At 39.1% G+C, this 13,854-nt stretch overlaps 3 protein-coding genes across 7 annotated transcripts in view; 2 read left to right on the top strand and 1 right to left on the bottom strand.

Annotated features, from left to right (window-relative positions):
• Positions 1–29: 29 nt before the first annotated feature.
• Positions 30–809, bottom strand: LOC133160049 (gamma-crystallin M3-like). Of its 2 annotated transcripts, XM_061287585.1 has the most exons (3): positions 771–809; positions 457–705; positions 30–355 (listed from the first exon to the last, which is right to left on the bottom strand). In XM_061287585.1, the coding sequence occupies exons 1-3, from the start codon at positions 777–779 to the stop codon at positions 74–76; spliced, it is 540 nt and encodes a 179-aa protein (XP_061143569.1). In that variant the 5' UTR covers positions 780–809; the 3' UTR covers positions 30–73. The 2 variants fall into 2 exon arrangements, with proteins under 2 accessions (XP_061143569.1, XP_061143568.1); XM_061287584.1 differs by lacking the exon at positions 771–809 and having other exon boundaries at positions 457–717.
• A 1,093-nt stretch (positions 810–1,902) lies between these two features.
• On the top strand, positions 1,903–4,286 carry crygs3 (crystallin, gamma S3). Of its 2 annotated transcripts, none has more exons than XM_061287590.1 (3): positions 1,903–1,917; positions 3,063–3,305; positions 4,014–4,286. In XM_061287590.1, exons 1-3 carry the CDS (start codon positions 1,903–1,905, stop codon positions 4,284–4,286), a joined length of 531 nt encoding a protein of 176 aa, XP_061143574.1. The 2 variants fall into 2 exon arrangements, with proteins under 2 accessions (XP_061143574.1, XP_061143573.1); XM_061287589.1 differs by lacking the exon at positions 1,903–1,917 and adding an exon at positions 2,008–2,025.
• An 8,918-nt stretch (positions 4,287–13,204) lies between these two features.
• The window catches only part of LOC133159933 (diacylglycerol kinase beta), a 40,811-nt gene continuing 40,161 nt past the window's right edge, over positions 13,205–13,854 (top strand). For 2 of the 3 annotated variants that reach the window (XM_061287344.1, XM_061287346.1), the window contains exon 1: positions 13,206–13,393. The gene's annotated coding sequence lies outside the window, so the exon portion shown is untranslated. Of the gene's footprint in view, positions 13,394–13,854 lie in introns of all 3 variants that reach the window. The other variant, XM_061287345.1, reaches the window with a different exon arrangement.

Here is a 13,854-nt window from a genome sequence, read left to right on the forward strand (position 1 = left end):
AAACGCATTGTCATATTATAAGTTATGAAGCATTTATTGATATGAATTATTACATTTTTAAAGTAGAGGCCTCTTAACAAGATTCGATGATGCGTCTGATGGATGCAATCCTCATGTCAACTGAACCCGTCCCCATTTCTCTAATGCTCCGGTATTCCCCGGGCTTCAGGTAGAGCATTTTGCCCCTGAAGTGGGGCTGCTCGAACAGCAGCCAGTGGCCCTCCGTCACTTGGGCGGACTGGCATTCAGACATGCGCAGGCTGTCCTGGATGTTCTCGCAGTCGTCGAGCAGCTCGTTCACCTGACCTCCAAAGTTCTCTCTCTCAAATATCTTCATCCTGAATGGACCTCGGTGCTACAGAATGAGGGAGACAGCTTAGGGGGAGGGGTTGGTGGCGAAACATTTTGCTTCCCAGTTGGAAGCGCAAATAACAGACACCAACTGGATTTTTGTACCATGGGGATCATACGGCAGGAACGGATGCAATCACTCATGCTGATTCCCATCAGGCGCTGGTTGTCGGAGTACTCTCCTCTACGGACCAGCATCTGGTGGCCAATAAAATTCGAGCGCTCGTAAACCATGAAGCAACCGCTCTCCACCCGGCATGAGCTGCAGCGGCTCAGGAAAGAGGTCAACTCGGCGCAGTCGCTGCTGGTCTCATAGGAGCGACCCTGGAAGTTCCTGTCCTCATAGAAGATGATCTGCAGAAACATTCAGAATCTCAACAGCCATGCTATAAAAGAAAACAAAAAATCATTTGACATACTCTGCCCATGCTGACGTCCGATCCTGTCCCTGATTGCACTGCTGTCTGTCCCCAGCTGCCGAAACCTTTTATAGCTGCTCATGATAGCTAAATGATCTATGGAGCCTTTGTGAGGAACATCTTACTCAGCAGCGCAGCATACGGGCCTGTAATGTTTGTTCAATTGCTCTGCAAATAGTTATTATTCTTGACTGTATGCATATGGTCCAGTGCCAATTGTGGCCACCTCTCCTATGGGGTGAGGATGTGTCAGCTGGGCCTCTTTGTGTTCGCTCTGTTGGCACGATCACTTTGTTGGCTCCTATTCTTATGCAAGGTGAAAGCGTACTGTATTTTTGTGTCGTAATTCACCGCTGCTGATTATAATTTTTTTTGGTACCTCTGGATTTTCTTCAATTATTCCAAAAAGTGGGGGGTACAGAACTCAAGTGATTATTTTACACATTGTTAGATGGTATTGTTAGACAGTTCGATTAATCGCCATTCATTCTTCACACAGGCACTGGAAACAGTGATATAACTCGGTCCAACCGCAGAGAGCAAGATTTCACGATGCTATGCGCTGGCAGTGTAGAAACACTTGTATTTCTTAAAACCTTATTTTTCTGTGCACTTAAATAAAAAATATTACTTCTTGCGTTATCTTGTTTTAATTTTGTGATTTTTAACCTATATCATTTTACAATCCTTTTATTGGGGGAACATTTTTTGGGGTCAAATAAGTGCATGGTAAAAAAAAGCTTATTTGCAATGACTCTATTGTATTTTATTTTTAGGGTTATTCAACATTCAATAGGCAATAGCAAAATCATACCAAGTTATTTATTGAGCAACTGACATTCAGACGTTATTGGACTGCAAATATTGAGTTCTTAAAATATTGCTTAATCAATAGGTTGTGGTCGTTACCATTGCAATTAGTTTGGTGTTAAACTGTCCAGTGTCTAAAGTGTGCAGTTCCCCCTCGTATTATGTTGGAAGCAGAAGTCCAAGGGAACTCAACTCAGTATTGTTTCTAAGAGCATTATTCTATTTTTATACTTTTCTTTGAGCTTGCCTAGGCCCGTTTTCCATGACCCCACTGTTGGATTTTCTAGTGTGGAGATCAGCAGTAAATGCTGTAGCTATTGTAATGACAATGCTGCGCGTTGCTCAGCGAGTGTATAAATCCACAACGGGCCTGTGGAGAATGTTCTGATAAACAAAACTGTTGCTAAAATTTGTGAGAAGCCCAAACATGGAGCAAGTGGGAAAGGTAGGACGATTTTGTCAGAACTTGCCACCATAATGAGTTGACGTTTTCTTTTTTTAATTGATTTTTGAATGACCTACTTTCCTTATTTAATCCATATGCAAAGGTACATTCCGGTTTAATTAGTATCTTTCAAATCAACTTTGCTCGACGAGCTGAATTAAAATGGCGTTAATTCGTACAAGCCCCCGAAAAAAACATTTTTGTTCAGCAACTTTTTTTTCTAATCAGGAAAGAAGCACTGTACAGTATTCTATTCATAATTGCGCACAGTTATGTTACAAACTAGAATGTAAAAAAAAAAAAAAAGACACTTTCATTGAACTTAAGGCCTCTTTATACTCTCGTGGGCAGAAGTCGTGTGGACGTCACACCATTGATGAGCACACTTTGCTTCACACTTGTGCGCACTTGGGGCATTTGTGTTATGTGCCATTGTGTGATGGATCAAACCTTTTTCCACCCAATTGTGGTGGCATCCCTCATTTGCATCAGGATCGGTAGCCAGAGTACAGTGTGCCCAAGTAATGCATGGTTGAGATTGCAGAAATAAAAATAGACTCACTGTAGTTAATGCATGACATTGGTGGGTAAACTGCAAGATCCCTCCTCATGGATTTTGGAGTAAACCATTCATGTGACGTGGACAATTGGAGACCACCATGCATCTGCCTGTGACACCCACTCCAGTAAGAACAAGTGCGTTATAAAAAAAAAAAAAAAAAAAGAAATTTATTATTATTTGTTTAATGAATTGATTTCTATTACCTCCTTAATCCTCAGACCATAGAGAATATAGACCTTTTAGTACTTTTTTTTTTTTTTTTAATTGTGCTTTCCCCCCTCTGTACATATATTTACTGTGTTAAAAAGTGTGTTAGTTTCAATGAACAGAAATGTGTTAAGGGCATGCAGGAGGGGTCAAACTATAACAAGTATTCTGGGTGGGTTTGAAACATATCTTGTGCGTATCTGTATTTTATTTCTTTTGTTGTATATTGTGCTATGTAGCAACAACATCCTCACATTTTGGTGCCCAGATCATCTTTTACCAAGACCAGAACTTCCAGGGTGACTATTACGAGTGCAGCAGTGACTGTCCCGAGCTGAGTAGTCACTTGAGTCGCTGCGGCTCTGTGCGTGTCAAGAGCGGGGCCTGGGTTCTGTTCGAGAGGCCCAACTACTTGGGCGGCCAGTACGTCCTCACTAGTGGCGAGTACCCAGACTACCAACACTGGAAGGGCAGCACTGACAGCGTCCGCTCATGCCACGCTATCCCCAATGTACGTTCCGTAGTAGCCCTTCTCAATGGCAGCTTCATTCCTGCTGTCTGTCTGACAGAATCGTCAGAATCTTGGCGTATCCCAATGCAAAAAAAGTCTAAATTTTCTGAAATAAACAACATTTTTAATATTCCCTATTTTTATGAGGATGAACATAATCAGAAAAAAGTTTGTTTTCTGAGAATGATGATGAATAAGAGAATTGGATGGCATTTTAATTAGAAAATAATTTAGATTGTAATATTACAAGAAAAAAAATACAAGACAGTTTTAACTTTTCAGTAATGCATTGCAATTTTATGAGCTGTAAATTACAATATTAATCTTGTGAGAATAAATATGAAAAAATAATTTGAATTTTCCAATAATACTGTACATTTTCAATATAAATCGTAAAATCATAGGGGGAAATCCTCAATTTCACGAGAATTTTCTTAATATCAAGATAAATAAACCATATTTTAACCATAACCAGAAATTAACTTAATTCAATTTAATAATTAATCAGAAAATAGTTCTAGTTTATTGAGAGGAAAGCAATATTATTACATTTTACAGAATTTTACAAGAATTAAGCTGAATTATTTTGAAAAAAAGTGTAATTTTATGATAATTGTCGTAAGAACTTATATTGTGTTTATGTTTGTGTGTCTCAATATAATTTGATGAACATAGTCTTTGTTTTTTGTTTAATTACTTGTTTTCCAGTTTTCTGGCACATTCCGAATCCGCGTTTACGAGAAGCCTGATTTCAGTGGTCAAATGCTGGAGTGCACGCAAGATGTCAATCAGCTATCAGATGTTTGGTCTCCTGGGGCCATTCACTCTGCCCAAGTACAGGATGGCGCCTGGATCTTCTACGAGCTTCCAGACTATCGCGGACGGCAGTACCTGTTGGAGAGGGGCCAGTACCGCCGCTTTGGTGAGTGGGCCGCCATGGAGCCCACGGTGGGATCTCTTCGGCGTGTCCGTGACATTTAGATGCAACTTTACTTTGAAAAATAAATAAAAATAGGATGCAACAAAGCACGATTTAGAGGCTATTTTATTTTAATATAAGGCCTATTTATGTAATTCTAATACTGTAAGTTAAAAGGGAGAATTTTGAGAAAGCCAATATTATCTTAGATGCAAATTATAATATTCCAGGAACTCATGGATGAAGTCCTAATATGGTAAAAAGCAGCCGAGGCGTAAATTGTGCTATGAAAAAAGAGAGTATGAGGAAAAGGGGATCCGCTGACACGCCTAGCGAGGGTGGCAGGTGTACTGGAATCCAGCCCTTTAGTTGAGAGGCGGGATACCCGCTGGACTGGTCACCAGAACCATTAACACTAACTGGACAATTAATAACATACTGGAATGCAATCAGCTTCATCCCCAGACCATTGGATTTTTTTCTGTCTTGTGATAACATGGGTACCGATGAGGCCACGTCACATTGAGCAACAAAGACGTGATTACTCAGCGGCATTTGTCAGTCAGAGCGTGGACACCCCAGCTGGTGTTAAGATCTGATGACTCGGCGGGATTTGCTGTTGTATGCCAGCTGCTGTTAGTGCTGAAGCTCAGATCACTGGAATGACACTGAAAACAACTACAACACAAAGGAGGCATGGTTCCCAGGTTTGTCACATCCCTGTAGCTGATGCAAAATGTACAAAATTCCAACAATATCCAAAAAGCATAGAGCATTACTCAAAAATGAAATAATTTCCTCCATCCGTTCATTTATCTTTCCACCTATCCATCTATCTTTCCATCTATCCACCTATTCATCCATTCATCCACAGGTAGAGGGATACACGAAAGATCAAGGACGCCCGAAAATTTGTTGAATAAGCAAAAGTGGAGCAAAGGATACTCAAAAAATAGAGGACACCCTAAAAATAGCGGGATACCCTAAATGTAGGTCTACAATAAAGGCCTACTCAAAAATCAGAACAATATCAGGAAGCAGAGAGCTTGGGCCTGGTGTCGGGATGTTTTTAAATGTCCAAACTCTGTAGTTCTACTGGTATCAGCTAGATGGTAGCACTGTTACGTTACGATGATCGGGCTAGGCCCAGTCGACCTTTGCATTCGAATGGTCGACTCTGATGTCCAATAGAGTCCTACCCAAGAATATATTGAAATCAAATGCAAAAAATGACATGTTATCTCAGATTATAATATCAACAATTATTGTATTTCAGATCATTTTCATTTTTGTAGTTTTCAAGTGAGGCCTTCGTGCCATCAAGCTCCGAGGCACTGGAAACAGCATTGCCATGGAAACCAACGTGTGCTCCACTTATCAGTAATCCATCCTCCATCCTAGATGTGACCAGAAAAGCAAAAAGTCATTTTCTTCCACTAGTATTCCTCGTGTTCAACTCACGTGGATTCCCTAACGCCGGCGTGAACGCCATGTGATTTGCTGTGCTGACGTCTCCTCACATTGCTCATTTGCATGGAAGGGAAACGCCTGATGGCCCAAAACGTCTCCACACATCCTTGCACAATCAGTGGCTAATTTTATGCAAATATATAAATAACATCCAATATTTTTTTAACAGAATCACATTTTTGATCCAAAAATACTGTTTTTGTTCAACTGACGAGACTGGTTACTTTCTTCTAAGAGTCTTTTGACTTGCGCCAGCAGCACCACAGATGGCTTTCATTGCACCCACGCTAGCTAAAGCAAACACTTCTTTATGACCAAGGAACAGAGGGACTCAAACCTCCCCGACACACACACACACACACACACACATGCGAGTGTTTACAGTCGCGTATGAGGGGGATCCTGGGAGGCGGCTATTTTTAGCTCCGATTTCATCATTCCTCTCCTCTGCTGGAGCTCTCCACTGCATTCTAATGAAGAGACCTTGTGTTTGCAGCACGCTCACAAGATAGGGAAGCGAGAACGCCGTGACTTTCGCCCCCCCCCCCCCCCCCCCCCCTCTCTGCTTTTCTGGAATTCAGAGACCTTGACAATGTTGCAATTGCATGAGGTGTGACCTCAGTGTAGGTCACATGAAAAGGCGGTTCATGAAAGCTGCAACACACAATATATGAATAAAGCATGACAAGGAGGGAAGGTTGCCAGTAGCGTACCAAGGTCGCATGCTAACTAGCAGCCGAGGCTTTATTTGTTTGTTTGTGACCTTGCAAATTCTTGTTTGCATATTTTTAGCCATTAGTCTGAATCTTTAGATATCAAGGTTGCCATTATATTTGGAGGATGTTTCACACATTGATACCACCATTGCTATTATAAAAAGTATTGCTATTTTCTGCTTCAGTTAACCTTCATTTATTCACAAATTTGCCATTTTAGAATTCATTTATTTGCTGATTTTTTCTATTTTTAAAATAGCTTCTGTGGTATTTGTTGAAATACTTGCACCTCAGCATTACTAGCATGAATACGTAGTATCTTATAATATACCAACAAAACACAGTCTGGAGTGAACACCTCACTGTCTACTGGATTGGAAACTGCCTGGATCATCTTGAGTCCTGGGCAAAGAGAATCTTGTTTCAAATTATATTCCCCACAGAAGGAGAAGAAAATGATTCATTCATTCCAAGGGTGCTTTCAGAGTCTATTTTCAGAAAAGTGTTGTCTTTTAAAAAGGGGGCGTGACCAACGGATGAGACAAGATTCCCAAAACAGGCTCTATTGATAGAACTCTCAGGAAGCAGACGGGGGGAGCGACATATCTGGCATGAAGCGGTGTGTTTTTATTTTGCTGCCACTGATACTCTTTAACATCTTCATCCTGCTGTCATTGGCCACTTCTGTTCTTGGAAACAAAAACTCTATGCTCCAAGGTATCGATTGATAGAGACAGAGAGATATGTCAAGTTGTATTTTTATCATATGAACATGGTAAATAAATTATTACTGCTTTTGACTAATGCCAAAACAAGATCGATAGAAACCCATAATATTGCCAATATTTGGGTTTAGAAATGATTATTAGCTATGATTACGAAAATACACATCCTCTTTTTCCTTTTCCAACAGCAAAACAAAACAATAATCCACATTGCTCATATGGATATTTTTGTCAAGGTTTTTGAGGGGTAATGAAATTTTTGTGAAGCGACAGCATGCAGTCATGCACATGACTGGTGTTTTGATTTGAGGCAGCAGGGAAGGGGGGCAGGAGTGGTGTGTGAAAGGTAGCACGAATGGAGAATTTTAATTAAAAACTGCTGAGACACAGCGACCCTGGAAGAGGAAGCACAGAATTTGCCAGATTCTGACCGTGCCCGACGAGGAAAAGCAATGTCGTGAAGCCAATTAGTTCCATCGCAGGATGCTGCACCTCTCTGCAAGTGCTCAATTTCTGATCATAAATAACATGGATTGGACTCAATTGCACTAAAATACAAAAAATTGTTAACCCACCCTTGTTTCTTTGCTTAATTTTTAATACCTGACCAACAAATAATGATGACAACAAAAATAGCTCATAATAGTTTAGTTTAATAGCTTGAAAGTAACCAAAATCACTAGTAATAATCTTAAGAAGGTCAAATAGGACTTTTATTTTTATTGAGTAAGTTGGCAAATTTCATGAATAATGACAAGAGGACTGATTGCATTAATATAATGCATATATTATACCGTGTTTGACTGAGTATGGTGTGCATTCCAATTTCTACTCAATCGATCATTTTTAGATGTGTTCATTACTCAAGGTGGAGAACTGGCAGTTATGACAAACTATTGACAGTGTACATCAGGGGTGTCAAACTCCTTTTTTGGGCGGGCCGCACTGTAGTCATAGTTTCTTTCGGAGGGCCATTATGACTGTCAACCCAAATCGATGTATCAATGTGTCTAGATTGTGCTCAGGCTGGATTCAAATAGTCCAGTGAGAACATATAAACTATATGCAGTGCTCCACTTTGGAAATGATGAGCCATCCCTTGTGTAATTGTCCATGTGAGTGCTCGGTAATCACGTTCAAATGGAGACCCGGGAGAGTACACGAGGATGTTCATTGAAGTGAATCCACCAGCAAAGACGGAAATGAAACAAAATGATTACTTTCAATGTAAAGATGCAGAGGATGCACTAATCACATGACCTCCTTGGATCTGGACTCACTAATTTGCTAATTAACCATTAGCACGCTCTTTTGTCTCTCACAACCATCCTAATTATTTTTCAGTGTGTCTGGATAATGATGTAAGCTGGAAATACTGTATTAAACATAATAGAATTTGTTTATACTCATTTTATTCTTATACTTCTCAATCCTTTGTGAGGTCCACTGAGACGCCGACTAGATCGTATTTGTTCAGTCATTAGCTGCCAACCATTTTACAATCTAACAGTGTTGAAGCTGTTCATGACTTTTGATACTTTAATTGTTATTTATTTCATCACCCAACATCATGACATGCTAACATCTAGTGGAGCTCAAAATGTACCACTGTTGAGATCACACACGTCTACTACAGTACAGGGACAAAAAGGAGGTGGATGACTGAATGCAAATGCAAAACACAACAAACAGAGGAGATCTCGTTGGGAGCTGGCAAATGGTGCATTTGAATGTCAAGTTCTAGGATACAAAGGTCTTGGTGACATTTCATTTTTGGGGGGAGGGGGGGGGGGTGCTGCAGTGATCTCACTGGCATTCTGTCTGTTGTAGAAAGTCTACACCTTTGCCAAGATGGCAGTTGTTGACGTGAAATGTCAAGAGTTGGATTGTGGACAACCAACAATTCATTTTCATCAGATTTAAGAGTATTTTGCATTATTTATTATCTTGTGATTATTTCATTTTAAGTTTGCCTCATAATACGAGGCAAAGGATTGTCAATTTTCTTTCTGGTAGGTTTGCATATGTGTTGGGATTTAATTTTACATCTAAATTATTGACTAATGTGTTTATTTTTGCAGAAATAAAAAGGCACACCACACCAGAAGCGTTATAGACAAAATGTACCTATAAGTTATTGTATGCGAACAATTTTGTAATTGTATATTTCTTTGCAGCATATATAGTCACCAAGACAACAAAGCCACAACATCACTTGAAAGCTTTTTAAGTTGCATTTATGAATGTTTCTGGATGCCATGGAAACACATACATAAGTTAAACATTTCTCTTCTGTATCATAATCACGTCCCAGTGGTTGGAATTAAGGGGAGGATGAATAATTTTAGCAAATCTATCTCTCTTTATCACACATGAATGATTATTAAAACAATACAATTATTATTTTTTTAAATGCCATAAAACATTTTCATGACCATAGTTGCTAGCCTGCTAAAAATACTTATAACGGATACTTATAATACTTTGAACGGCTTTTTTTCAAGCAAGCAATGTAAATTGAGAGAAAGGGTTCAAACTGTAGCCAATTTACAAAAAGGACAACGGGAAAAAAGAGTATATTCACATTTGAGAGGCTGACATTATACAAGTTGGTCTTTCAAATCTTTCAACTCTCTTTCCATTTTGTATCCAATTAGTTTGCTGGCACGGGCTATGTTTTCCTTTTTGTTCAGTGGCCCCGTGGAGCATTTCTTGTTTGACCTATTATATACTTCAGTGTCATATTGTTTCATCTCATCCACAGTTTGACAGTTTCTTTTTTAGTTCTTTGGCCACTAAAGAAAGGAGCACTTGAGTGCAAAAGGTCATAATAATTTGTCCCTCTCCATTTCTGAAAAGATTGCTATGACCCTGTCACGTTCCACACAGGTCACACTAATTTCCAAGTTCGCAGTGCCACTTTGTCCAGCTTTGGCCCTAACCTTTAAATTTTTCAAATCTCAATGTATGCATTTACTGAATTTAATTATTGCAGATTAAATTATTGACAAGGTCTGCTTTGAATAATTCAGATGCTCGCACTAGTAATAAGTAAAAAAATATTTTTCATGCTTTAAATTTGAATCAGAATTGATTACAAGATTTTAAAACGATGTCGTATAATAATAATAATATTAGAAAAATATTTTATGTATAACGAACTCTGACCTAGAGTTAAAGTGCAAGTGTGCGCAAGTCGCGCAGTCACTACACGGCTTTCCTGATTTTGCTGTCCCTGGACAACACACAGAAATTTAATGGCTCAGGTAGGGACGAATTCTGCAGCGTTTTTGTCACTTTTAAGTGAACTCAAAGAGTTCATGCAGTGCAAGAGGGAAGCTGCATCGCTGCACGAGAACATGGAATGGAAATTTGAATCGTGAGCTGCAAGGTAAAGGTAAGTCTGTCGCTCACTTCATATGTGCAGTAAATGCATTTAAAGCTAAGATAAATATGTTTTCGGTGCAAAAATGCTACAAATGATCATTTGCACTACAACGACAGCAAGTGTTGCCAATGACTTTTAAATATTCGCGCAGATGAACATACAAACGTTTCTTGTTTAAACATGATTTTACCATCATTGTAGAAAATAAGTCGCTTCACGTCGTGCAATTTAAAAATAAATAAAAATAATACATTTTTAATATAGATTGGTGCAGTGGTTCTCAAACGTTTTGCACCAAGTAGCTACCACTTAAAAATACTAAAAATATTTAAAAAAATAAAAGCGCAGAACCTCTAAGACACAGGTGTCAAACTCAAGGCCCGGGGGCCAGATACGGCCCCCGACATCATTTTATGTGGCCTTTAATACATTTTAATTTACTTTGTGAAGAGTCCTGAAGCATATTTGTGACAGACAATTATGTTGGCATAACATTTACATAATAAGACCTCTGAAATGTCTGAACCCGTCGATACATTGATCAATTGACTAAACACTGTCCGTTCTGATGCAAATAATGTGCATGTATATATCTTCCCTGTTGAGGTGCCTTAAAAAATACTCGTGTATGATATTAGAGTTTTGTCTCGGTTCATAAAAACAATGCGGGGCAAGATTTTGAAAACTATCCACACTGATGACCTAAAGAAACAAAGTGCATCTCTCTTTTCTGAAAAACAACTCAGTCATCAGAAAATTGAATAATTTTCAGCATTACTCAGCAACAAAGATTAACACTGATGTTGAAGGAGGACTTTACACAGTGAAATCATCTGTGACTTTTGAGAAGAAAAGCAAGGCGTGTGCGTGGGAAGTGTCAAAGCACTGAGAAACTGTAAAGCAGAACCATTTTGCAAGACTTGAGTGCAACCTGCAATGATAAACCTTTAATTGTATTTTATTTTTTTTAATGCATGCTATTCTTAGTCAAAAGTTGTTCAACTGTGAAACCGCACGAGTCTTTATTATTGTCTTCCACTTCCTGTTTGGTCATGATTGTTGTGTGTGTGCACACGTCACACACTTCCTGCGTGGGCACTAAAGGTATGACAATGAATTGTAATTCAGATTTGCCTACAATAACAATGCATGGTAGTAATAGTAAAAGATGCAATTAAGATTTCAAGCCATGATAGAGTGCAAGCGGTTTGTTCCAAACAAGCATTACAGTTCCAATTTGGGATTCCAAGTGAGGGTAGAGATTCAAACTAGGATTTGAAATGAGAGTGTTGAAAATCAAGACAACATATTTTTGAGGGGTTTTGTTCTCTATACAATCTCCAGACCTACATTGATGGTCCGTAATAGCACTTCAGTCCAACAAGGCGACTCCGTAAGACAGTTGATTCATTAATTGGCTGAAAAAAAAGGGTCTGGATGCTGCTGGCAATGAGGAGAGATGCAAAAATCAATAATGGAAGCTTTTCTCTGTCCTCTGGGGATGCGGTTGGTTTGGCATTGCTACAGCGATAAGTGGGAAATGAGGCCAGCTTCTGCAAAATGAGACAAAAAGGCGACAGAAAGATGAGCTCCGATGCATTAGTACGCAAATTAGTGTGTGTGCATGTGTTTTTGTGAGTGTGCGTTCAACGACTCTGTGAGAAATGGACAAGCAGGGCGGGTCTGGCTTCATTCATCAATGATGTCACGACAAAAATAGCCAGCAGCGTAACAACAGGCCGACACGTTGCAGTGACACCTTTACTGGCGGCTGACACGCTGAGCAGTGCGTTTGTGTGTGCGCTCGAGTAAGGGGGAACATTGATGGAAAACAAGATAGGTGTTGATGCTTTTTTTTTTCTTTGGGTTTAAGTTGTTTTTGGGTTTGCTTATTGAAAATAACTCTTAAGCCCATAACCCACCAGTTCAACACTTGAGTCAGCTTGGTCAATAGGATTATTATTGTTATTTGATTACTGTAGTAGTTTTACTCTTTTATTATTTAATTACTGTATCAACAACAGGGGAGAAAAAATTGACATATTTATCTTGAGTAGCAAGAGTAGTAAGAATAATTTAAATGTTTTGTAAATTTTTAATTAAATTTGTCATTGCTCTTTTATTTATATTGCACTCCACCTGTTTTAATAATGTATATCTTTTATCAGGATTTTATTTTATTGCAATATCTTTCATATTAAATTTCATTGTAATCACCATTTAATTTTTATTGTCATGGTTGTTTTTTTACCTTGCCATGCAAAATGTAATCACTATTATAACATTTCAATTTTTATTTTTTTTATATACAGTATTTATTGTCCTTTTATTTCATTAATGTGCCTTTTTTTAAATTATTACAACAACAACAAAAAAACGAGTAATAAAATTGTGCATGACCACATCAAATCAATCTGATCAAATGAGATTTGACATCACAGCATGTGACTTTGCAAACACATGACAGAGGTATTAGAACAGAAAGGGGTGGCTCATATGCATGTATTTTTTTTGAGAACAAAAAAATTACTGGGAAAACACTTGCAAAAAAAAGAAGTTGCTCACAAAAAAAAAAAAGCCAAAGGGGCTCTGAATGTGAGGAAACAGAAAGAGGGAAGCGAGAGAAACACAAACGCCGAGCAAAGAAGAGAGAGCGAGAGGGGCAGGGCTTCGGAGAGAAGGGGGGGGGGGAAGTCGTCTTGCATTCAGAGAGGATGAGGTGAGGGATGTTGCTGCTCCTGCTGCCTGCCGCGTGGACACAACTCTGCAGGCTCGGAAGCATACGACTGGTCCCACACGCGCTTGTGGTGGTGCCGATCTGGGATGTAAGCGTGACTTCTTCCCATGTGAGTGGCAAAGGAAGACATCAGGTAGGAAGGACTTCTGGCTGCCATTCTTGCTACTGTATACTGTGTTCCCATCGACATCTTGCTTCTACTTTGCGCTTCGGCTCTTTCAGACAGGTGTGTCCAACCTATGGCACGTGGGTTATACATTGCATTTTAAATCATTTACATACACACTTAAAAACAAATAAGAGAATCTGTTTTTCAGTGCTGAGGCCAAAAGATATTTTCCCTATAAATGCTCATAACATGAACTAATAATAAACATTTGTGCAATTTATTCTTATTGATAGCATGGTAGAGTAACGTTTTGCACGTCTGCCTCTTTTGTGTTGAATCGCAAAGTACCCATGCTTGAATTTTTTTTTGGGGGGAAGTCTCGCTTGCTACGACATTCCAAAAACGTACATGGGAGATTAATCAAAGTCTTGTCCATAGGTGTGAATGTCGTTTTATGCTTGGCTATGTGGGGGGTTGTGACTGAC

Source organism: Syngnathus typhle, linkage group LG9, assembly GCF_033458585.1.
Source record: "Syngnathus typhle isolate RoL2023-S1 ecotype Sweden linkage group LG9, RoL_Styp_1.0, whole genome shotgun sequence".
Lineage (NCBI taxonomy): Eukaryota > Metazoa > Chordata > Actinopteri > Syngnathiformes > Syngnathidae > Syngnathus > Syngnathus typhle.